Here is a 26,980-nt window from a genome sequence, read left to right as displayed (position 1 = left end):
GACAGAGAGAGAGAGCAGAGAGGCAGGAGGAAAAGCAGACTCCCTACTGAGCAGGGAGCCCGATGTGGAGCTCGACCCCAGGACCCTGAGATCATGACCTGAGTCAAGGCAGATGCTTAATTGACTGAGCCACCCAGGTGCCCTGGCTAGTCTTAATTTTTTTTTTTTTTTTTTTTTTTAAAGATTTTATTTATTTATTTGACAGAGAGAGATCACAAGTAGGCAGAGAGGCAGGCAGAGAGAGAGAGAGGAGGAAACAGGCTCCCTGCTGAGCAGAGAGCCCGATGCGGGACTCGATCCCAGGACCCTGAGATCATGACCTGAGCCGAAGGCAGTGGCTTAACCCACTGAGCCACCCAGGCACCCGGCTAGTCTTAATTTAAAGGCTTTGCTCATTCAACACCACCCTGCATTCTTAGGATACCAAAAAGATGCCTGAGTATGAGTTACAATTTAATCAATATATTTTTTCAAATTAGAAAGCAATTAATCTATTAACATTTGCTTTTCCTTTCCTATTATAAACCAAAATTTATGACCAACATGCCTTAAATTTGAGTTATGCTTCTTAAAATGTTGACCTTTTTCCATTAAAAAACAAAACACACTGGGGTGCCTGGGTGGCTCAGTGGGTTAAGCCGCTGCCTTCGGCTCAGGTCATGATCTCAGGGTCCTGGGATCGAGTCCCGCATCGGGCTCTCTGCTCAGCAGGGAGCCTGCTTCCTTCTCTCTCTCTCTGCCTGCCTCTCCGTGTACTTGTAATTTCTCTCTGTCAAATAAACAAACAAACAAACAAACACAGCAAAAGTAATGATTATTTCAAACAAATATTATCTTAATTATTTAAAATAAGCAGTTTAAGAAATACAATTTTAAAGAATTAGGTATTAAAATACAAAAATTTCACTTTAAATTACTTTACACAAACTATATGTGTGCACATGCACAAAATTTTGTGGATACCCTTTTTATATTCAAATTCATCCTGTGATGGTTCTTTTAACACTATGCTTTTTATCTTTTCCCACAAGCAATAAAAAAAGTTTCAAATAAGCATACATTTTAACCCATTTCTTCTTTGAATATCATCTTCTAATTGTATTTTACTCTGATTATCTTTCTACCGATATCTCATTACAGCATAGTACTTCACCCATTAAAAAAACTAAGTAATAATGCATGAACTTTCTAAGAGATAGCATTAGTAAAACACATTCTAATATACTGTGTCCCAACTAACACCACTGAAATGCTAGGCTTCTGGAAAGAGGAAGGAAGGAAAAAGTACTCAACTTATGTGTTCAGTGAACCCACGGAGTTTTAAGAAACAGATTGAGGATATTAACACATTAAATACAGCAGCTCTTAAAATACAATAGATTTTAGAACCATCTTCTCACTTAAGACAGACATTAAAGAAAGAAAAATGTCATTAAGAACTATGGGGAAAAAAGTATTAATCATCAAAAAGGATTTCAAATGTTTTGTTTTATGAAAGACTTGAAAAAGTTAATCCAAAGAGACTTCACTAATTTAAGGTTCTGGTTTTCTCCCCTTTCTTCCCTCACCTCCAACCCTATTCCATGTCTGAACTCAAGAGGTGAAGATTCTAAAAAATCAGTCCTATCAACCCAGTTATTTTCAGAATTATACATATTCACTAATACTTCCGTCTCTTAAATAATAATTTAATAATGTTCCAAATAACTAATTTTTACCTAAGATGAAGTTACTTTCAAAGCTAAGGAAGGGAAATTTAAATCTTTATGTATCTCAAAGGAAGGACTGTAGGCATTATATAGGCATTATATCTTTTTCTTCTGTCTCCCTATTCTAATAGGAATGTGTACAACAAACATGAGCCATTCAAATATAAGTTGCTCCCATAAGATTAATGACCAGATTTGTTGAAAAAGAACCTTGGGCTCCCAAACAAAAGCTGAATGAGACAGGACTAATTGCAATCTCTGTAAGTTACACACCATAACCTGACTGACAGTCTGATCTGACCATGCTGTATATACATCAACCAAAGCCTCAAACACTTCTAATACCAAACTTTTTAGAGTTCTCAAACACATTGCCCCAGGCATTTATTTACTCATTGTGTTTCTCTGCCTACTACATCTTTCCCTTCTTTCTTCGCCTCATTAATCCTACTCATCCTTTAAGACTGAGCTCAGGGATTCAAGTCTGGAAGTTTTCTTTTGAACTGCCCCAGCAATAAAAGTTTCACTTCCTTCAGTATACTCTGGCATCCTTGAAAATATTCTTTATTTTTTTTTTAAGATTTTATTTATTTATTTGACAGGCAAAGATCACAAGTAGGCAGAGAGGCAGGCAGAGAGACAGGTGGAAGCAGGCTCCCTGCTGAGCAGAGAGCCGATGCGATGTGATGCGGGGCTCAATCCCAGGACCCTGAGATCATGACCTGATCAGAACCTGAGCCCAAGGCAGAGGCTTTAACCCATTGAGCCACCCAGGCACCCCAGCCTTGAAAATTTTTAACACAGTATTTACCACATTATATGGAAATATTTGTGTAACATCCATCTCCACTGGGAGACCACTATCCTAAGGAAGAAAAATCAGTTCATTCCTTCTTACATTCTCAGGGCCTAGCACTGTCATCCCTAAGTAGTCCATAAATGTTTTGCAAAAACAAAACAAAAAAGCATGAAAACTTTGCTGAACACTCATTATGTACATTGTGTATTTAAAAAGGCTGAGACATGGTTTCTGTCACACTCAGCCTAGCTGTAGAGATAATTTACTTATATTAAAAAAAAAATATTATTACAAATTTAAGAAAGTGTACATACCAAATGACTAAGAGACAAGAACTACTACAAAATTCAAAGAATGCAGACATCACCAGAGTAGTCTTCACAGAGAAGGTGAAACAAGATAGTGCAGGACAGTACTTCCTGTAAGGAAAAGGGCCTAGGAATAGAGATTTAAGCAGGAATGGATAAACCTTGTTTAGAAGGCAGTAAGTAAATTACTCTGACTGGCACTGTGAGTTCTTAGAAAACGTAACAAGATATCATGTGGCACAGGTAGATAAGGGTCATTTTATGGAGGACCTAGAATGCCAGGCTGAGGAGGTTAAGCAAGGTAAATCGACATATAGTGCTTTGCAGGAATATTAATGCAGGAGCAATGTGAAGGTCAACTGGCAGGGCGACAGTGGAGCGTGATCGAGAACCAAAATTTGCAAAACATACGTAAACCTTTATTATTTTGTTTAACACTGACAACAATTTTATGAGATCAATATTCCATTTTAACAAGAAAGAAATCAAGACCCAGAAATGTTGTGACTTCAAAAACAGACTAATGGGTGATGTTTAAAAATCCAAAGTCAAAACTTTCTTCTTGCTACTTGCCAGAGGGTAGCCAAGGTATTAGGAAGAAGACTTATTTCAACAGCAGGGCCATAAAGCTGACAGTGCCAGGCATGAAAAAGAAGAGGCAACAGGAAGGCATCATTTCCAAAAGCAGTTTAGGTGTGGAATAGTCTGAAGACACTGGGAGACGAAATCAAAGAGGACTGCAAGGCTTTAAACCTGGATGGGAGGATGAGGAGTGGTAACACCAAAGAGCAAAATGAGGAAATACGAGGGATAGGATGAGAAGAGAAGAGTAAGAATTACCAGTTTAGGGGCACCTGGGTGGCTCAGTGGGTTAAAGCCTCTGCCTTCAACTCAGGTCATGATCCCAGAGTCCTGGGATCGAGCCCCACACCGGGCTCTCTGCTAGGCAGGGAGCCTGCTTCTTTTCCTCTCTCTCTGCCTGTCTCTCGGCCTACTTGTGATTTCTCTGTCAAATAAATAAATAAAATCTAAAAAAAAAAAAAAAAAAAAAAAAAGATTACCAGTTTACCTTTCAGAGTGCTGAGTTTGCTATGACAAAAAGGCTTCTAAAATTAGGAAGGTCCAGAGGGTAGATATGCAAAATTACCAGATTAGTCAGTGCCAGAGGCTAATTTTCAGGCACTATCTATAACTAAAGCCTACATAGTGCTTACTATGTGCCAGAACCACACCAAATACTTTGCAAGTTAACTCGCTTGATCATTATAACTCTATGAGATAAAATTATTATTATCATCACCACTTTTCAGATCTGGAAACTATGGCACAGCAAGCTTAAGAAGCTTGTCCAAGGTCACACAGCCAGTAAGTGGTAGAGCTGTGATTTGAATCCAGGCAGTTCTGCCCCAGAGACCAGCTCTAAACTACCATACTCAATTGTTCTTTGTTTTGTATTATTTTATGTTTATGCCTATTTCTTTCTTTCTTTTTTTTTTTTTTTAAGATTTTATTTATTTATTTGACAGACAGAGATCACAAGTAGTCAGAGAGGCAGGCAGAGAGAGAGGAGGAAGCAGACTCCCTGCCAAGCAGAGAGTCTGATGCGGGGGCTCGATCCCAGGACCCTGAGATCATGACCTGAGCCGAAAGCAGAGGCTTAACCCACTGAGCCACCCAGGTGCCCCTGTTTATGCTATTTCATTAAAAAGCTTATAAACTCTCTGAATGGAGACATGATATCTAATACATGTGTCTCCCTAGGACTTAACACCATGATTTATACTAAGTAAACATCTGACAGATTTTAAACGATGATGTGGTGACAGCAAGTGGATGTGTTATCTGAGGAAAAGAAGCATTGAAAGAAGAGAAAAAAGAGGAATAGGGCTATGCATTTCATTTTGCCACTGACGGGGCAAGGCAAACCAGGAAAACAAAATAAAATAAAAGGGAGAATATTCAAAATCATGGAATCTCAGTGCTAAAAACAACAGACGTCAACAACTTCCCTAAGGCCCCTGCGTATAAGCCATAGCATCTATGAACTATGGGATAATTATATACTTGCTTATAGGCCCTGGTAAAACTACTTGACAATAGCTCCTCTTTTTATTCCCAGGGACCTGGGATATATACCTTGGCCCAAACTGAATGTTTACTTGTGGGAGGGATGGATGGATGCATATGAGAGGGGCGCACAGAAAAAGGAAAACAGAAGTGTCAGTGTAAGTGAGAAAGACAAACAATCAGTGGATGAATTCCGCCTTAAGTTCTTGGCCACCACTGGAAATACTAATTCCAGTAAGCCGCTAAGGAAAAACAGTTGGATTATAAAGGATTAAGAAAAAGCAGATGGTAAATAAGAGTAAAAACTATAGGGCAAACTTGAAATTGTTAGCTATAAGAAATTCCGGTAAACAAAGACAGAATCTAAAGGGAAAACAGAACAGGAAAGGATTTTTAAGAGAAAATGAAGAGGGGTCCACAAAAGATTATTAGGGGGAATATTTAAATAGACTAAAGTAATAAACTAACTAAAAGAGGAGAGAGACAAAAGAACTGAAACGCAGTTCTAGTGAAATGGCATGTGATCAAGTGCGCAGGAGAAGGGGTCTTTCAGGACTCTAACCAAACTGGCTCTTCCCTTCTGCCGGCTACCCCCGCCATCATGGGTTCAGAACCACCACTTCTCCATCTCTATTTCTAGGTCCTTACCTATCTTACCTAAGAAGAATTTAGAAAGCCCTGGCTAGAATACTGTCATGTATTAAATGAAAGTAAATGAAATGTTTAAAAATTTATTTGGAGTAAAAGAACTATGATATTGATATCTCCTGCCTGAGATGTCAATTTTCCTAATATCCACTTTTGAAAATCCCATCTATTTTTCAAAACCCAGATCAAATCTTACCTCCTTCAAGATACCTTCTTCACCCCACCTCCACCTCTGATGGAATAAGGTTCTTCTTCCTTATATTTATAGTACTCAGCTTCTCTATCATAGCACTTTCTAGTTCATCTGCTATTATAGTTACTTAAATGTCTTTCTCCAATATCTTTGGGTTTCGCACATGGAAAGCCCCTATAATTGTGCTCTACACATAGTATTAACTGCCAATAAAATGAAAGAGACTTTAAAAAATACATTTAAAATATGTACAAAATTCTTACCAAGTCTAAACATGGTAACTAGTCTACTCCACCTAAGAGAAAACAGTTAAGAGAAGCCTAAGAAGTAATCTATGGCTTGAAGAAGAAAACAAGAAAAAGAATTTATGCTGTGCATGTATAACCTTCTTACACATATTTTCTAAGCCAGTGGTTCTCAACTGAGTGGATATGCACTCACAAGGAACATTTGGCAATGTGTGGAAATATCTTTGGTTGTCACAAATGGAGGTGTATGATACTGTCATTTAAAGGGTAGAGGCCGAAGATGCTACTAAACGTCCTGTGGTGCTCAGGACTGCTTCCCACAATAGAACCATCAGACTCAACATGTCAGTAACCTGTCATGTCAGTAAGTGCCAAGGCTAAGAAACCCAGTTCTAAATGAAGCAAAGGAGGAATAAACTGAAACAAAATTGCTACCTACTCTACTTGAGATTCCTAAAGTTTTCTTAAACAACTGCTTAAACATCTATTCTTCCTATTGACTAAATTTGGGTCTAAGGGGGTGAAAACCACCTTCTTAAGGAGCTCCACTTACATGTTAACAAGAAAGGAGTTGGTTACAAGTTCTCACTTACCTTGTGACATGTTTGCCAAAACTCCATCCCTGTATATTCCTGTTTCTGCTGATTGGCCCTTCTTAGTTATAATCTAGACTGCTGATAAATCCATTCCCAACAATTCATTAACTAAATTAAAATACAGCTTGACTGTAAAACTTAAATGGCATGTGATGACCACCTGCCAAAATACGCACCTACGGATGACCAACCCACTATGCAAAAGACAGGTGCTCAATAATTTATTTATTCTCTGAACAAGATCAGGTAAATGAACCCACCTAAACTTTCAGGTACTCATTCATGCCACTAGAATCAAAAATCTGAAAGGCTAGACTCTAACTAGAGACTGCAAACAATATTAATCCACTATAAAACAAACTAGCTCTTTTAAAGTCTGAGCCACCCTCTACCCCAAAACTGCCTCCAGAAACTTGCTACACTAGTGTGTCCAGATCTTACTAGAGCACCTTAAAAACAAAACAAAAGCTCAGCAGTTGTTTCATCTACCAGGAAGGTAGAACACAACAGCTGTTAGAAAGCAATGAAATATAGTCTAGGACAGGAAGTATACATTTTGAATCCAACTGAAACCACAAGGGAAGCAGAAAGTAACTGTCAAAATAATTTAGCAGGTCAATATTCAAGCAGGTAAAATGTTATTAAAACCATTATAACAACAGCAACAAACCCCAGAGTTATAAGCCTCAAGAGAGAGTAATTTTTTTTCCCAACAATTTTACCATGTTTGGTAAATCAGTCACATCTGGCTAATTTTCTGGGACCAAAGCTATTTTATTTTAAATCCTGGGAAGGGGCAGGGGCAGGGGGACACTTCTTGACCACATGACTAAGAATCAGCACATGCTGCAGGATTCCTGGGTGTGTGTATGCACTACAGGATTTTTTTTTTTTTAAATATATATGATTTCCTATTACACTGTAGGAAACTTGAAGCTTCTAGAGACAATGAATGCCCAGCCCAGAATTACCAGAATCTTCCGGAACCTATTTAGTATATGTATTCCTCCCACTAACTTCCCTGCTCCTCTCCCTAGGCTAGGATAAATGGCTCTGCTTACCACTTTATTCAGTCTCAGTCTCATCTCCACCTTTTATTTCCCTGTGTCCCAAGATTTACAGTGACACATTTTATCTTAACAATTTACTGGACTGGACACCTGCGTGGCTCAGTAGGTTAAGCCTCTGCTTTCGGCTCGGGTCATGATCTCAGGGTCCTAGGATGGAGCCCCACATTGGGCTCTCTGTTCGGCAGGGAGCCTGCTTCCCCCACTCTCTCTCTGCCTGCCTCTCTGCCTACTTGTGGTCTTTCTCTCTCTCTCTTTCTGTCAAACAAATAAATAAAATGTTAAAAAAAAATTTACTGGACTATTTTAATTAGTATATAAATGATAACCATTTTTCCACGGTCTCAGAAAACAACCCTGTGGCAGTTACATTGTTTCTATCTCTTGCAACAAAGTTTCTGACAAAGAAGTCTGCCGCTGGAATGCAGCCTCTCTGTTAACAGAAGTAGGATGCAAAAAAATCCTAACAAATCAATTTGTAGATGTTTCTTATAAAGGGTATAATATCAGGGATCAACTTTCAGTGGATCTTCCAGAAAAACCTATGGCATAGGATGAAACTGAAGCAAAAAGGTATGAGGGGAGTACAGAGTACCAACTGCTGCCTCCCACAACAGCAGCAGATGTAATTCAGTGGCATAGCACCTTTTGTAACAGAATTTGACCTATCTGACTGATATTCCCTCTGGCTAGGATTATTATATTTTTTCAAATTTCCAAACAACTTTGATTATGTCTTCCCTGTATGGTACTTCAATACTTTCCCCACGCCTGCTTTCCCAACTTTGATATGTTAATTCCCCTATTTCTATTCCCTAAAATATCATTGCTTTAAAGCATGATATACATCCCCTACTATTTCATCCGTGGATTATCCTTATCCTTCTTCCACCCTTATTAAATAAACAATATTCAATACACCCTTTTCTTCTACTCGAGGTGTCAAAGTCTTCAAAATCTTTCCATTCTGTCTTAAATCGAAAGAGAAAACACTGAATTTTTCAATTTGAGTAATAAATTTCCAACAATATTCAGTCTAGCACCCTCATATTTAAGACCATTTCTTATTTTTAAAATATTTTATTTATTTATTTGACAGAGGGAGAAAGATCACAAGTAGGCAGAGAGGCAGGCAGAGAGAGAGGGAAGCAGGCTCCCTGCTGAGAAGAGAGCCTGATGCAGGACTTGATCCCAGGACCCTGAGATCATGACCTGAGCTGAAGGTAGAAGTTTAACCCACTGAGCCACCCAGGAACCCCTCTTATTTTTATAAAATGTAGGAAGTATTCTCAGTTTATGCATTTGGATAAGAGTCTTGTCAATCTGCTATTTCAAAAAAATGACACTTCTCAAAAAAAAAAAAAATTAGAAAGACACTTCTCTTCCAACAACAACAAAAAAATGTCCAACATCCTATCTTGCCTAGAACATCACCTTCTTTCCCACACAGAAGACAGGTTTTCTTTCCTTTCATCTCTGCTCTATTCCTACAATTCAAGACTAATTCAGTCCATTTAATTTTGAATTCCCTCCCTGTCTTCATCTTAGTGATGCTCTGTACTTCATAACCTCTATCTCACTCTTCCAAAACTGCCATCTTACTCCCTGGTTTGCCACCACCCCACCAATTCAATTCCAAAAACCCTAGTCCATTTCCTCCAGCAAATTCATTCAGCTGATACAAAGCTAATTTTCATCTACAGAAGGAAAGATCTGTAGCTATGCAGTTTAAAAATTGCCCAGTCATGGTCTTATACCACTGAGAAAGGTAGGCAACAAAACTCTCCCTAAAGTCAAGGTCACAAAGAATAATTGCTCTACCCCAACCACACTTGTTCAGCAATACCGAGCATCCTTCCCGAGTTGTCTAAAAACTAAAGGTTCAGTTTCCAACAAAGAAAAGAAAGTGAACATGATGCTTCCCTGAAGACATTCTCTAGCCTCTTCGCCACTAACTTTAAATAGATGATTTAAATAAATGATTACCTGAAGAAGAAAAGGGAAATTTGGGCTGGTCCAAGTCCTTATTACTCCTTCCCCTCTAAGTCCCATACTACTATTAGCCCAAAGACTCGCTTTATTTACTTTAGAACAGACATGCAAGACTGAGGAAAGACTGGCTCCCAGGCATCGTTAAGGGACTCCCCGTCCTATGCCTCTTCAATTCTGCTTACCAACTTTAGCTAGAAAATATAAGTTACTTAAACATGGTGTTCATTCTTATTCTTTTCTCCCTTCTTCAAAGAACTCAAATCATCTCAAGTGGTCTACCAGTGATTCCACAATCTAAGGATACATCTTCCCTAACATGTTAATTTCACAAAATATAAAACAGATTAACACAGAAGCCTCTCAAAACCAGCCAATCTTCTCATTAAAATTATCACCACTCTCCCAGTTTGCTTTCATATCTTTCTATTCCACCACCTTATTTCTGGTGCTAACTGCCCATTATTATGTTATACAGAATCATCGATAATACCTATCTATGGACATGTGAATGCTCTTCTAAACAAAGCATCTCAGATTCTCTACTGTTCATGCACTTTAACTATAAACTACTGATCATGATTCAAGATCCTCTCAAATATAGGCACCTTACCTAATAGGCTTTCCTTGATCACCCTGTCTTTACAAAACAAGATATCCATATCTTGCTTTTTCCTCCTAATTCTTGTCACCACTAACAAACTTACCAGTTCATATGTTTATTGATTGCATAATTCTACCAAGAATGTCTTCCTATGTTTTCTCTTTTGTTCACCACTGTCTCCTCAGCATTTACAAGAGTGACTGGTATATATGCAGCTCCCAAAACATATTTGTGGAAAGAATGGATGAACCCAGACATGTCACACAGTATGGCTGATACGGAGTTAGAAGACCTACAGAGCTTCCACATACCAGCTATATGGTCCTCAATAACTTTTACTTCCTTGTGCTATAATTTCCTCATCTGTTAAAAAAAGGGGGTCGAACTTCATCTATAAAAAAAAAAATCCATGTAACTTTTTCCAGGTGCATCACCCTATATTCCTGTTTAACTAGACTAAAAACCTTCCCTGGTCCCCAACCTTTTTATCTTACTTAGTATCTCTGCTCAGTTTCCTTCCATTGGATTCCCCATTCTCAGTCCACACGTGCCAGAATTTTGCTTATCCTTAAAGGTCCATTTTGAATGGTATTTTCTCCTTGAACCCTAACAAACTGTAAACTCAGTAAGAAGAGGGTAGAGTTCTTTTCTATTCTCACCACTGGGCCAATGCCTCCCCAAATAGATGATCGACAAAATGACTGACGAATGATGAGTGTATGAATGAGCAAATGAACAAAGGAAGCTTTTCCATATTTCCCCCAATTGCTCAGGTAACCTTCTGTCTTTGGACTCTTATAATACTTGGCATCTTTTGATACTTGTCACAGTTTACTCTGTGCTATTATTAATTTACTTGCCTAATAAACTAAACAGCAAATTCCTTAAAATTAAGTACTATCCTAATGGTTCCCATAATCTCCCTTCTATAACATCTACTATAGAGCTTTCCCACAGTTATTTATTAAGTTCATCTGACATGTTAAATAAATGAAAGGATAATAGTGGAGAACTGTGATAGAAAGATAACATTCCAACTATCCTACAGTCATTGAGCACATATGTTGTGTGGATCCTGTCACTATTAAACTCAGGCATTCAACCATAATTCAAAGATCTCATCACTCTCTCCTTTCCACACTCTGCTTAATGAAACTATTACTACTTTCGTAAGCAGAATAACCACTCTCCTATATCACTTACTACCTACCTTTTCTTGTAATATGCATACAGAAAGCCAATCACCAATGCTTTCACTTCACTAAACAGATAAAGTGACTTTTCTGCTCATTTCAGACTTCTACCCCATGCAAGTCCCTCCTCTACAAGGTAGGAAACCAATTTTTTTTTAAGATCTTCCCATAAGCCTGCCTTAGTTCTGCTCCTGAAAAACAAAAAGGATCCGTTTTAAGGCCTTCCTTCCCCTTTTCTAAGAAGTAGTAACTCTCCAATTAATCTCAGGCTCCAACAACCTTGTATTTCTCTGCCATCAAGATTTTGACCCTCTTTTTCTACCTCCAAGCTCTTACTCTGCTTCCATGGAACCTTCCTGGCTGCACAATCGCTGGTGTCTTTCCATTCAATATGCTCATCATCGCATACTTGGTTCCAATGTATGTGTTTCGCTTCCTAAAATGTTTATCAGTCGCTCCCTTTACACCACCCCAGACACACATCACATACTCGCACACGCTGTACCCATGCGTCACTGTACCTCCGACATACAAGTTCCTTACACCACTCTTAATGAATGCACACGACTCAGAATGGTATCTTCCGACTACACTAATTCTAACTCAGTTTCTTCTGGGGAGCCCAACACCGTCCATAGCACCTCCCTCTTTCCTCACTTCCTCATCCATTCTCCATCCCTCTTTTATCTCCCACCCCCACCTCGCCAACTAACTACAGAGGACATTATTCCTCAGCACTTTCAATTCGAGAACAGAGAACAAACTCGGGTTTCCAGCGGTCTCCCTCTCCCCTAGCCCTCCCTCCTTGACACCCCCCCCAGGTATGCAGACTTCCACCTCGTCCTCTCCCCATGCATCGCCCCAACCAATCCCACACCCTACACCACACAATGTTACCCCCACCACCGGGATCAGACTCCACGCCCACCTCCACTCGGGGTCGCAGCCACCTTCTCCCCCCTCCCCCACCCACGTCCCCCGCCAGCGAGCCTGCGACCCTGGGGGCGCGCGCACACACACATTCTCACGCTTCCCTAACCTCCTTCCCGGCACCAGGACTAGCAGGCTACGCTGGAACTCAGCCCGGCAGGAGGGGGCTAGGCACCCGAGAGTGTGCCCGCCCCGCCCCCTCCCGCGGACCCCCTCGCAGCCCCCGCCTCCCCGCCGGGGAAGGAGAGGACACAGCAACTCCCCCGCCACCCCGACACACCACCTCTGTGGCTGTTGCTCCGTGCCCCAACCCTCGACCAGTCCCCCCCCACGTACGGGGCCGACCTCTGCACTCACCGGAGATACTGCGCGCTCTGCAGGCTCATCCTCCGCCGCCGCGTCTTCCCGCGAAGCCTCTGTGGGTCTCTCAGGCTCCTCGAAGCGGCCCCGCGGCACCGCGGGTGCTGGCGGCCGCCGCCATCTTCCTCTCCTCCGGCTCCTCCTCGCTCGGCGGGGGGGTGGGGGTGAGTGAGGCGAGGGGGAGGGAGCGGGGAAAACTGCTCTCGCCGCTGCTCTGGCCCGTGGGGCGCAGGGACACTCCGACCCGGGAGGGGGGGAGGGGGAGGGAGAAGGGAAGGGGGCGGAGGGAAAGAGGAGGGAGAAGCAGAGGAAGGAAGTGGAGGTCCCTCTCGCGAGATTTCAGTGGCGCCCGTCCCTCCGGGTGACTTCTGCCTCTCTGTAGCGCTCCCTTTTGGGATCGGCTAGCTGTGAGGCCCCTGTGCGGCTGCTGAGCGGCCTGCTGGAGGCGTTCGGCGGCTTCCGGCCAATCCACCCCTCTCCCGCGCCAGGGGGCAACCCCAGCCTCACCGGGAACATCGAGCCCAAATGAACCAGGAGTTACACTCAAAGTCTTCCCCCGTCTTTCCACTCCACCCGATTTCTCTCTTCCTTTTTCCACTCCTCCACTTTTCCCTACCGGAAACGCTGCCCCTTCCTCCTACAGTTCCGCCCGCCAGTCCCTCAACTCTAGTCTTCCCTCGCGGCCCAGAGAGTGAAGCTAAGGACCCCCGCCCCTTTTCTGGGGGCCCCACCTCCAGCACGCCTGGAGACTGTTGAAGGGGATGGGGTGGAGCCCGGGGAGGAAGAGAAAGGAAACCAATCGGATTGGATCAGCAGCTGCCATGGCAACTGGAGGCTGTGGTTGTATTGTCATAGTAACCACTGTGTGCGGACCGGGTGACCCTCCCTTGTCGAACGGATTCCCGGGAAAGTGCCCAGGGTTCCCCCTTGGCTTCCCTTCCGTCTGAAAGCCTCCCCCAGGTTGGGAATCCGGGTGATCTCCTGGGCGGTGAAGTTCATTTCCTCTTCCCTTTCCCCTTCCCGCAACAATGGGGGCCCCCGAGGCATTCACCGTGGGCTTTTCCACCCGCCTGCGGGCGGGAACCACCTCCAGTTTCCTCTCAGCGCGGGGCGTGAAGAGGGGCGGGCCTTCGAGGAAGACGCCCCGCCTGAAGGCCCGCGAGCTGCGGACGGGAGCGCCGAGGGCGAGGCGGCGGGGCGAGGCCGCGGCGCGAAGCGGCGAGGCGGGCGAGGGGTTTCCCCAGGACTGCCTCGGGCTGGGAGAGGCGGGATCCCGCCAGGACGGGGTCCCTGAGGGAGGAGAACGGCACACGACGACCCAGATTCCTCTCCTGCCGGGAGAGACCTCGGACTTTTGCCGGCGGGTCGACCCCTTGCCGAAATCCTCCGAACCGCCGCCCGCTCGCCCTCGGCGACCGCGCCACCTCCTGCTGCGGGGAGGCTGCGCGAGTGAGTGTGGGAGCACATCCTAGCACACTTGACGAGGTTTTCCAGCATTTAGAGCCAGGGACGTGGTGAAACGCCCACGACGGCCGTCCCTCTCGGAGGCACCCCGCAGTGGGGGTCCCACTGGGTTACCCGAGGCCGACCTCCCGGTTCCTCCCTCTGCAGACTTCTCTGATGGGTCCGCAGCGTTTCGGAACTCGTCACTCTGTATCTCCTGGTCCGAGAGAAAAACGTGGGGTAAAATAGTATCAACGAGAACCTAGAGGCTGACGGGAGCTTCCGAGGAAAGACATTGAGGAAAAGGATTTTCATTCTTCAAACCCATCTTTGTGAAAGCATTAGGTGTGTTTTGTGTCAGGTTTGGGGCTAAAAAGCAGAAATAAAGAATAGGGTCAATAATACTGTGGAGTGTGAGAAGTGGTGGTCATTCGCATGGCTTAAAGGACTTATTGGACAGTTTACAATCCTATTTTCGATCTGTGTACCCAAGCACTTCAGGATGTATAACCGTATAACCCCCACCCGACCCGCGGAACGCAGCCCACACTAGACAGTTAAAATCAGCATTATAGGGGCACCTGGGTGGCTCAGTGGGTTAAAGCCTCTGCCTTCGGCTCAGGTCATGATCCCAGGGTCTTGGGATCGAGCCCCACATCGGGCTCTCTGCTCCGCGGAGAGCCTGCTTCCTCCTCTCTCACTCTCTGCCTGCCTCTCTGCCTACTTGTGATCTGTCAAATAAATAAATTAAAAAATCTTTTTAAAAAAATCAGCATTTTAATGGGCTGTTCTGGTTTGGCTGGGTTTGGGAAACTGCTTCCTGCTGTCTTCCATGCTAGAAAGAGGCACTTTCCAGATCCTTCCGTGAGACCACACCTGTTACAAGACTAGACCAATGTCTGTTTGGAACCTCACGTATACAGGTTTGGAGGAAGACGAAAGGACAGGCTACTCTGAAATAAATCCCAAGAAGATTATCATTAATGACACAGAACCGGAACTATGCCCTGTCCCTCCTGCTGCCATAGCCTCCTGTGATGTGGTGTGAAGCGTGGTGATTGCAGCTGTACAATGCCCCCTGTCATCCCTCCCTGCACCGACGCGCCACCCACTCACGGAAAAGAGAGCCACCTAGCGAAAGATTGTTCTCATCTCTGGTGTGGATACTTCTTTTCCTTCAACTCGAGCCCAAGGATGGAGATGACTGCCACCTAGTTCCTAAAATACCCTGAATCTCTTTCCTGGAATGTATTAGATCTTTTAAAAAGATTTTAGCCAGAATACAAATTTTATGTTAGGTTAAAAAAAAAATTACTCCCTTAGTAATCATCACAATAACACCTTTTCTGTCTGTGGCTTACAACTCCAATAGACAGTATTGGAGCAAATGTCATGACACTCCTGGCAAGGGATCTAGGAGAATTTACTATCTTCTCATTTCGGAAACGAGGAAACTGGGATCAGAAAGATGAATCCTTTCGTTGTTTTTTTCTATAAACATTTACTAAACATTATATTTCAGGCACTGTCCAGGTTACTATGGATACCATGGTGAAGAAAACATGATCCCTGTCTTGGAGAAACCCACATTCTTGTAGAGAGAGCAAAGAGCAGAGAAGTGATAAGAATGCTGTATGGTGGGTGCAGTAATTAAGGTAAGAACAAAGTACTTTAGGTACACAAAAATACAAATAATCTTTATATTTTATAGCAGTCTTCCCTAAGAATTGTATAGAATTTGTCAATAGTTTCACCGTGTCCCTACAAACTAGGTAGAAGAGTAACATCAATGCCAATCCTGAAGATAACTTTTGGAAAATCAGTAAAACTCAGAATACCCAGAATTTACTTATTGCTTAATGTACATTTACCATTCTCACCTCTTTCTACTGCCTCCCCATCAAAAGACTTGTAGAATACAAGCATCCTTATGCAATCGCTTTTACTCACTTTTTTTCCCCTGCAGATATAAATTACATCTAAACGGAAAAAAAAATTTTTTTAAAGAGAAACTCTTACTTTGTCTAATCCTACCTGATTTTAAGGGTTTTTTTGTTTGTGGCTAAGTGATTTTGTGGAAAGATTATGAGCCAGCAGACCTGAGTGTGCATTCCAGCTCTGCCCTCCCAGTCTCTAATCTTCAGCTTCTTCCTTGACCAATAGTGAAACATTACCTTTTCAGGCTTCCTGTGAACTTTAATGATGATGTATATGACTAAGTATAACTGACATATAACACTGGTACTTGATAAGTGTTCATTTTCCTTTTGCCCTCTTACTCTTTTATATCAAGCTAAAAGGAATAGAACTACAGTGTCTTAAAATTGTTGTTTTAAAATGGTAGCTTATCTATTCTTTGTAATACTCATAGTTCTGACCACACACCCAAATCTATTCTTATTCAGTGCTAGAAAAAAGATTTCCTTATCCATGACTTTGACCACAGAAAAGAATACAATACCAGGGGGCACCTGGGTGGCTCAGTCAGTTAAGCATCTGCCCTCAGTTCAGGTCATGGTCCTGGGGTCCTAGGATCAAACCCCATATAGGGAGCCTGCTGCTCCCTCTCCCTCTGCCACTACCCCTGCTTGTGCACTCACATGCACTCTCTCTCTCTCTCAAATAAAATCTTTAACAAAAACAACAACAAAAAGAATACAATATCAGGACATTGTAGGTCAGATTCTGGAGGGTTGCAACTTTTAAATAACTTTTTATCACTAAAAATAGCCTAATATGGGGCACCTAGATGGCTTAGTTGGTTCAGCGTCTGCCTTTGGCTCAGGTTGTGATCCCAAAGTCCTGGGATTGAGCCCATCATTGGGCTCTCTGCTCCCCAGGAAGCCTGCTTCTCCCTCCTCCACTCCCCCTGCTTGTGCTCCCCCTCTCTCTCATTCTGTCAAATAAATAAAATCTTTAAAAAAAAAAAAAAGCCTTATGTAACTGCATTTTGGCCCAAGTAAACAAAGTATCCCAACTTTCAACCACACAGCAAGTACTTGCTGAGAAGCTGCTATTAACATTCCTACCAAATTTACCCAGAGCTTTGGTAACCTGATAATTAATACATAGGAAGCCTCCTCCCTTTTTTATAATAACAGACATCTCACCTGACCCATGAAATCATAACAAACACTAATTTATTTTAATATTTAGCCTACATATTCTGAATGTGTCCAAATCAGGTGCACAATTAGGTACTTAATACATGTGTTTCTATTTTGATGAGTAGAGTGATTTATCAACTGCAGTATTCAAGTATACAGTGTATGTGAAGCCAGTTGGTACTGTCTTCAGTAACATACCTCAGGCCATGGAGCCGAATGATTTAACCAAAAGAATGATTCATTCTCTTCAAATAATGAGTCAGATACAAATTGACATTTAAACTCAGGTCTCCTATTGCTCAAGATTTCTTAGGCCAAGGGTCAGCAGCCTTTCTCAGTTTGCCAAGTATATATTCATTCACTCCTGAGCAGGAGTCGTTGAGCCTGAAGAACAGTCAGGAAGTCTTATAGCCCAAGATCCTAGAGAAGAAACTTGTGGTTTGGAAGGCAGTGAGGTAACAGAGAATGGTGGTCAGAGCTCATTCTCCTTTTCCACTCCTAATATTTACTAAGGGAAACTTTTTTTTTTTTTTAATTTGACAGAGAGAGAGAGAGAGGGAGAGATCACAAGTAGGCAGAGAGGCAGGCAGAGAGAGAAAAGGGAAAGCAGGCTCCCCGCTGAGCAGAGAGCCCGATGCAGGGCTCAATCCCAGGATCCTGGGATCATGACCTGAGCTGAAGGCAGAGGGTTAACCCTCTGAGCCATCCAGGCACCCTAAGGGAAACCTTATTAATCTTCAAGAATTTTTCCCAATTCCCAATTAGAAAATACCTTTGGGAAAGAATCACACCTTAAAATCTTAACTGCTAATTTAATGGACATAGACCATCTGGAGAAAACAAGAAATGCTCATAGGGAAAATTGAGGAGTATTAAAAAAAAAAAAAAAGGAAAATTAAAACCTTAGCCTCTTAACAGTCTATATTGTCCAAGGGCCTTACTGTTCATGAATATCTTTACTACTCAAAGGACAATACTTCTGACACCATCTTGGTGTCCCTGTATGAAATCAATATGTTTCATATCAAAATCTGTTGTATTACCCAGAAGCTGCCATTTTTTTTCTTAGAACACCCAACTAAAAGAAAAAAAAAATTAATATTTTATAGTCTGCACTTTCCTAACTTATATTTATATATTTTATAGTCTGCACTTTCCTAATTTCCTAATTTATATAAGACTAATATTGAGAACAGAGAATGTGAAACAATATTGTCATTTGCTCTTCTTCAGAACCCTGGGAAACTACATGTGCACACATACGCACACGCACACCTTCTTCCTCTTCCTGTCTTTAGTATTTTACCACCTCTATCTGCAATTCAAATTAAGATATGATATAGATGTAAAGCAAAGAAACTCAGGTTGTAAGTTCATCACTTGAAGATATAAGGATAGGGACGCCTTCGTCTCAGGTCATGATCCCAGGGTCCTGGGATCGAGCCCTGCATCGGGCTCTCTGCTCAGCAGGGAACCTACTTCTCTTCCTCTCTCTGCCTGCCTCTCTGCCTACTTGTGGTCTCTGTCTGTCAAATAAATAAATAAATAATCTTAAAAAAAAAAAAAAGATATACTAAGGATATATACCCACCCAAGCGCTGTTCCGCTTTGCTTAACTATTCTAGGGTCTTTTCCATTCTTAGAAAAATTCTACATATCAGAAATATAATAAGTTTGTCCTGTAGTAATAAAAAAACTTCTTAATATCATTGGATTACTAGATATAAGAGCACATTCCAGAACAAATTAAACAGTAAGTTAATATATTTTTATTTTCTACATTTTAGTCATATTAAGCTTTTTAAGAACTTTTATTTCCTGGCTTAAATTCTCCATTGGTTTTTCATTACCCTTCGAATAAAGTTTCCAATCCTTAGGATGACGTATATGATCTGGTCCTTGCCTGCCTCTTCTCTAACGTTTCCTGGCAACACCACTCTTGCCACATTGACCTCCTCTTAGGTTCTTCAGTAGGTAGCCTTCCTTTCTACACAGACTTGACACAGCTGTTCCCTTATTTCTCCTGGACCACTCTTCTCCCTTCTCTTGCTTCAAGCCTAAATTTCATCTTCTTTGGAGAAATCATCTCTACCCACCCCCAACCCCAATCAAGCTAGATTAGCTATATCTATTACATATTCCCCTGGTACCCTTCCCTTCTTCATGGCATTTGTCATATTTCTAATTCTTTTTGTTCAGTGTTACCTCCAATTGGCTGTAAACTCTGTAAGGGCAGACACAGGGACGGCTTTGCTCACTCCCCTAATAGGGTGCCTGATACAAGGGGGGGGCTCAATAAATGTTTGTTGAATCAGTTAATCTTGGGTAAAAAATAGAAACAAAAAAATAGAAAAATAGAAATCTGGACCATGACTTATGTTCCTGACTATGGAATATAAAAGCAATCCCTAAGCAATAAGAAAAGAACTTCAACCCATCTGCGGAATTGAAATCCGCTATGATATTTAACAAGATGAAAGTTTTAATTAAATGAAATTTACTTGGGCAATGAGTAAAGAGCACACTTACATGATTATGGAAAACTCATCAATTATCTCGGCCACTCATACTTCAACATAGGAAAAAAGTCTTCAATATCCAAATCATTTTTATTTAACTTTTGTCTGATTTGAGAATAGGGAAAACAGCCAACCCTTTCGTTGTGAGACAAAATTAAAAAAAAACACTGCTGGATGGCAGGAGAGAGAAGACGCTATTAACCAATTGGTAAATAGGATAGAAAAATTAGATCTAAAAATTCAGAAAGAAAATGGAATCGGTGTATAGCATGGAAAACTCAGTGCCCTTTGTGTCTCTCACCAGAAAAGTATCTATAGATTTTGGGCATTACTGTTTTGGTTTGGTTTGGTTTTCCTCCTGTGATGGGATAGGGCTAAATAAATTGAATGTAAGTTTGTTATGGAAAGGGCCACACGCAATTTCACAGTAAATGGTAGATTTAAATTGTTTCTGGAGGCAGATTCTCCAAGTTCAGTTAGATAGTGTATGTATCCTACCTAGCAGTCCCCGGCACCTTGTAGGCACTCAGCAGGTGGTGCTGCTGTTACTCACTCAACTTCATACTCTAATTAATGTGGGTTAGACTCATTAAAAAAAAAAAAAAAAGTAGAATCACATTTGTAGAGAGAAGCGAACTAGCACACTGCCTCGAAATCATATGACCAGTTGTATCATATGACCAAGTATAAATTGCCAACAGGGAAAACAGCTTTCATCTACTTACAGAGGATGTCTCAGTTCATTAGCAGTTTTATGTTGGAATGAGATGAGATCCAAGATCTGCCAAAGCTGAAGAGGATAAGGAGGCTAATAAGGAGCAAAACCAACTGCTTATGCTTTCCCCAGCCCTCTTTCAAACGGACATCTTTGGAAAGGCTCTCTGGCTCACTCTCTCACTCTCTCAACCATTGGCTGTAAGCTTTCTGTTATATACCTCTCCTCCCCCAAGAGATCCATTCCTTTGTCCAAGAGGACATGCATCGTTTTCATGTTTTAACAATGGTCCTGTGGTGGAATCAGGCCTATAGTGCAGCCAAATATTAAAATGCACTATTTCTAAAATGTAAGCAGCAGTGGCCTAGGTGTTACAGGAAGTTATTAGCTATAGCAAGAAGTCAAAATTAATTTTGTGAGTATTTGTGGGACAGCCAGATTTTAGCATTAAAGCAAAATGGGAATCTTAGGTAGAGTTATGAGTTTCGGGTCTATGAGGAATGTTCAGCTGATGATCAGTTCTTATCTTTCACTGTTCTTTCAAGACAAACCTGAATCTAAACCAGTACTTCACTTCTGGAAACCTTAATCTGGATATATCCAGATACTAAGGAGACAGTTTGTTATGTTATGGCTCCTCTAGAATTTTAGTGTTTAGTTATTTATTCTTTCATTCATTAAATCTTCAGAAACATATTGATGGGACTTCTAGGTGGCTCAGTCACTTAAGTGTCTGCCTTCACCTCAGGTCATGATCTCAGGGTCCTGGGATTGAACCGCATGTCAGGCTTCCTGTTCAGCAGGGTATCTGCTTCTCCCGCTGCCTCTCCCCTTGCTTGTGAGCTCTCTCTCTCTCTGTCTTTCTCTCAAATAAGAAAAAAAAAAACCCCACCATATTGAGAATTTTCTGTGTGTTGGATCATACGCTCATCACTGGGATAGAGCTGGAGAACAATAGTCTTGCGGTCAGAGTTTGAAGTTCAGAAGACAGTTAAGGAAAAGAGCAGTTATATTATAGATGAATGTGTGGTAGAGGTCTTTGGAGCCATTCCACCATAAGATCAAGTGTAGGCATACAAGCCGATAATCCACATAAGTGTCCCTGTCAACTACAAAGACCCTCAGAATGAGATTTTGCAGAGTTTACTGTTTCAAATTCTATTACTTAGCAGGAAAAGTAATACATATAATTCAACTGTCCGGAAAAGTAATGGAAAACTGTAGCCAAAAGCATTTGAGACCAAAGTATATCTGAAAGATACAAAACTGTATATATGAAGTATAACCACAGAATAGAGTTGCATAGAAAAATGCTCAGAAATACAGTAAAATACTAATAGCAATTGCTTCTGTGAGATGAACTGTTTATGGGTGGCTTTATTTCTTGTAATTTTTCAACATCTCCCACCAACCAAAGAGTAAAGTAGATTAGGTGGTGGTTGTTGTGATTATTGTTAGGAGTTTCATTTTTCATCATTGTTTTTAAAGAATGGCTGAGCTATCCACCACATTACAGTAGTTCAAAAGTGACATTGGAAATTGAAAAGGAGATAGATGAAAGATAAATGTAATAGCTTCTCACATCCTGGTGATTTGAAAAAAGATCTTATTATCCACAATTCCTTAGGCATTTCCTAAGGCTCACCCTTATGCACTCTCAGGTGCTGATACTTTCATACAAACAAAAACTGATGGGGATGATGGTCTTTGATTGTGTCATTGCTGACCAGCTTCAGTAATTTGGGGTCTCATGGGAACCATCACTGCCTGAGAAAGATGGAATGCCCTAGATGGGACTCACAGAAAAATCATTTTAAGTAATAAGAATCAAAAATTAAACCTTTGCTTAACCCTCTGCCTTCTTTTACCTTTAGATTACTCTTCTCCTCCCTCAACTGTCAGGTCACACCTCTGACCCCTCCCAGTTATGTAACAACCACATTTCCTCATTTCTCTGGAATGTCACCAGTCAGGAATCTCAACATTTGTGCTTTTTTTTTCCTTTTTTTTTCTTCTTTTTTTCCTTCTCTATTCATGGGTGAGAAAAAGAGAGGCAGGAAAACTGAATTGAGAAAGAAGCAAGAGTAGGGAAAGAGAAAAAGAAAAAAGAAGACCATAAAGTCTGGAGGAGGACGAAGAATTGATGGGTGAGCAAGGAAGTACACAGCCTAGTGGTAGTAATAGTTCTTAGACACCTTCCTATGAGAATCTATTTTCCACGAGAGATAATTAAGAAGGGATTAGATTCCCAGCCTGTGTTAAACACAGGAAAGGGACTTGGTGATCTCTAGACTGTACTTCCAGACTCAACAATCTCGTCTTGCTGAGTGGGACAGGTCTGGTCTTGCTGCCTATAACCTGTGACAGTTGGGCAGGATTCCATATAATGATCCAAGTCAAGGAAGGTGGTATATGCTTTAAGAAATTGTGTATTGGCATTTTAAAGACTAATATTTTCCAAAACAAAAAGTATCATCTGAATTTGGCCTGTTCGTGCAACGTGGAATGTCACCCTACTCTCACCCATTTAGGGAAGAGTGAAAACAACATTTAAAACAACAATACAGGGGAGCCTGGGTAGCTTGGTCATTTAAGCATCTGACTCTTGATTTTGGCTCAGGTGATGATCTCAGGGTCATGAGATGGAGCCCTGCATCAGGTTCTGTGCTCAGCACAGAGTCTGCTTGAGATTCTCTGTCTCTCTCTCCCTCTGTCCCTCTCCCCCAGGAGCACACTTTTTCTCTCAAATAAATAAATAAAATCTTTTTAAAAATTACATTAGAATAAATAAAACAACAAAACATTAGAGTTCAGACAGTTATTAAACTATTATATACTCTGAAGAAATTCCTTTTTTACATCTCAGGTAACTGAGATCAAAAGGAACCTTTTAACTAAATCTAACAATTTCTTGTAAGTTTTTATTCTTTCGAATTTTATGTTCCATTGGGCAATATGAGTCATATTTTCTTTGCTGAAACTATTTTTTTACCTTGAATCTAATGATAAATTTTTAAAATTTTTATTGCCTAACCTCATCTTTGATTCATTATATTGTTATAGCTCTAGTGATACTAATAATGATTGGCTATAAACATTCCTTAAATGGAAACATAATGACAAGACCTGGCCACTTATTGAATGTGAGGGAGGGAGGGGAAGAAATCGAGGAGAATCCCAGGTTTCTGCTTGGGAAACTGAATGGAAATAGAAAATATAAGACATCGGTTGGAGAGATGTGTAGATATGAAGGTTAGAATTTGTTTTAGACATATTGAACTTCAGTTGTCTGGGGTTGAAAAAGTTTTGTGGATCTGGAGAATACAAGAAATTGAAGCCAGAATTGTAGATTAGAAATTACCAGGATGCAGATGATAATTGGAGTTACTTGAGGGGCTTCAGAAAACTTGCCTGTGAAAATGAGAGTTAGGACAGGCTTTGTCTTATAAAGAGGTGAAAGACTTCAGCAAGAAAGGATCCAGGATTGAAAACTAAGAGATAAGAGAGGCCAAGCAGACAGGAGCATGGCTTCTGAGGAAACCGGAAAAGACAGATTTTCAGGACACAAGGGCAGGAAGGGGAAATCTTTTTTCTAGTAGAATAATAATGAAATTGTAATTGTGGGGTTTCCCTCCCATTACTCTCACCCCTCTCTCTCTTATCTCATGCCCCTGTAGATTTCAAAACTTCAGGTTACAAAATCACGTAGATGAAAAATCTAGGACAAAGACTGATGATTTAAGAGTAAGGCTTTCAGCACCAGAATATATTAAAAAATTCCTCTAATTGCATACAGAAAATCAGAGAGAAGAGCAAAAAACAAGGAGACTTTGTACTCTGCCTCCCACCTGAAACCAGAAACCCTGAGGAGATTTATAGATATTCTAAATCGTTTTCTGGCATTTGAGAATAGAATAAAAACCTCAATCCCCATTGCTATATAAAGCCAAAGAAAGTAGCAAGACCACAATGGCACAGGAAAATAATTAACAGTATTATGAACTCATGCTTTGAATTCCTACATCTTCTCCAAAAACTTCAATCATAAAAACATTTTTTTTTTAAATTAAAGACATCTCTGGGTTCATTAACAAGATAATTTTCTCTGGATATCCGTATTGAATGAGCTACACAGCTGGGTTAGTGAGGATAGAACTGTGGCCCTGATGTGGGTCTGAAAAGCAGGTAGGAATTGGCTGGGACTTTGAATCCTTTGGAGTAATGGAGAGCAATGGCACCCATACATCGTATGGCCCTTTAAGTTAGACTCACAGTGGAACTGGGATTTAGGAAGAGCTATGACTTGCACCCTGAGCTAGAATTTAAAAAAGAAAATGAGCAAATGAATAAATGTACCACCTGCTGCTTATCCCCGGTAGTGGAAGGAAGCAGAGAAGTCAAGACTTGTGCCAGTCTGCCTTCCTGCTCTCTTCCGCAATATCCCTGAAGAACAGGAGCCCTGAGACACCTAGTGCTGGACTGGGGGTAGGGGCTGGAAGTCTTGGGATCTCCATGGGGGCTACACTACTTGATGTGGAGTAGATAGAAAGCTACCACTTAAGATGAGCTGCAAATTACAATTTGCACACTAAGGCAAATTAATACAAAAAACATAGTGCACCCTTCAACTTAATTTTTGTTTAATTGATCTATTTCTAATAAAGATATATTTAAAGTTCCCAATATACTTGATGATCTTCTTATTTTTTCCTGTAATTCTGTTGCTTTTAAAAACTTTCATAGTTACAGGGTTAGCTAGATAGAACTTCTTGGTGATTTTTTACCTTTTTAAATTATTTTCATTTTTTTAATAAGGATTTTTCTTTATTTATTCGACAGACAGAGATCACAGGTAGGCAGAGAGGCAGGCAGAGAGAGAGAGAGGGAAGCAGGCTCCCTGCTGAGCAGAGAGCCCGATGCGGGGCTCTCTCCCAGGACCCTGAGACCATGACCTGAGCCGAAGGCAGAGGCTTAACCCACTGAGACGTCCAGACACCCCAATTTTTTTCATTTTTAATATGATGTATTTTTTTTAAAGATTTTATTTATTTATTTGACAGACAGAGATCACAAGTAGGCAGAGAGGCAGGCACAGAGAGAGAGGAGGAACCAGGCTCCCTGCTGAGCAGAGCCCAATGTGGGGCTCGATTCCAGGACCCTGGGATCATGACCTGAGCCGAAGGCAGAGACTTTAACCCACTGAGTCACCCAGGTGCCCCTATAATTTTTTTTTTAATCATTATGTGATGTCTCTTTGTTAATATTTATTTGCTTTAAACTATTCTGTTTGATACTGATATTCCACTCCAACTTTCTTTTGGGTTAACATTCACACACTTCTTTTCTTTTTTTAAGATTTTATTTATTTGACAGACAGAGATCACAAGTAGACAGAGAGGCAGGCAGAGAGAAGGGGGGAAGCAGGCTCCCTGCTCAGCAGAGAGCCTGATGCGGAGCTCGATCCCAGGACCCTGAGATCATGACCTGAACAGAACGCAGAAGCTTAACCCACTGAGTCACCCAGGTGCCCCCATTTTCTTTATTAGCAACCTTTCTGTTACTTTATTATTGGCAGATTTATTGTAAACAGCATGCACCTGGGTTTTTGTTTTTTAAACCTGACAGTCTCTTTATTAACTGGGAAGTTGAATTTGTATGAGTATGATCTACTTGAAATTCTCAGTCATTCCTACCAAGTACTTTTGATTTTTTGTTAACAATGCTTTCTCCTTGGTTTTTTGTTTGTTTGTTTGCTTTTCCTGCCTTTGTTAGATAGGAAACTATTTTTATTCCTTTTCTTTTACCTCTGCTGATTTGGAAACTACAGATTATATTTTATCTGTGCTATAAGCAGCTACTCTTAAATTCTTAATGAACATGTAACCATTTATTTTCCTAACAATTTATAGTTTTTTAAATACAACTATCTTACTGTATAAACAAGACTGTATTTTAGCTACTAAATGTATTGGGCAGTTATTGGTATCAAAATTTTAGTTCCATATATATTAGAGCATAACATAAAACAGGCACTATATAGGGGTGCTTAGGTGGCTCAGTCAGTTGAATGTCTGCCTTTGGCCCAGGTCATGATCTTGGAGTCCTAAGATAGAGCCTTGTGTCTCAGGCTCCCTGCTCAGCGGGAGTCAGCTTCTCCCTCTCCCTCTGCTGGTCCTCCCTTTCATGCTCTCTCTCTCACTTTCTGTCTCTCAAATAAAGAAAATCTTTGAAGAAGAAGAAGAAGAAAAAAACAGGTACCACACAATCAATGTGTGATTGGATTTATTGATCTAATTTCTCAATTTTTATACTTAACATTTGTTTAATATCACACTTTCATTTTGAATTCACTCTTCGCTGATATACATGCTTTATTCATTCAATAATAATTTGTGGTTAGTAAATTCGACTTTGAAGGAAAAGTTCTCTATTTCATCATTATTCTTACATAATAGCGTAGCTAGGTTAGAAAACTATGATGCCAG

The 26,980-nt window shown here is 41.0% G+C and overlaps 1 protein-coding gene across 10 annotated transcripts in view; it reads right to left on the bottom strand.

Moving 5' to 3' along the window:
• Positions 1-13,029, bottom strand: part of SMG7 (SMG7 nonsense mediated mRNA decay factor) — a 92,033-nt gene extending 79,004 nt beyond the window's left edge. For 7 of the 10 annotated variants that reach the window (XM_059412744.1, XM_059412747.1, XM_059412746.1 and 4 more), the window contains exon 1: positions 12,709-12,797. Coding sequence is in view for 1 of the 10 variants with exons in the window: in XM_059412745.1 (XP_059268728.1) it covers positions 12,709-12,737 (29 nt within the window). In the remaining 9 variants the exon portion in view is untranslated. Of the gene's footprint in view, positions 1-12,708 lie in introns of all 10 variants that reach the window. The other 3 variants (XM_059412751.1, XM_059412753.1, XM_059412745.1) reach the window with 2 other exon arrangements.
• Positions 13,030-26,980: the final 13,951 nt, after the last annotated feature.

Source organism: Mustela nigripes, chromosome 10, assembly GCF_022355385.1.
Source record: "Mustela nigripes isolate SB6536 chromosome 10, MUSNIG.SB6536, whole genome shotgun sequence".
In the NCBI taxonomy this organism is placed as follows: Eukaryota; Metazoa; Chordata; class Mammalia; order Carnivora; family Mustelidae; genus Mustela; species Mustela nigripes.
Note: the sequence above shows the minus strand (reverse complement) of the source record. Positions and strands in the feature narration are given on the sequence as shown.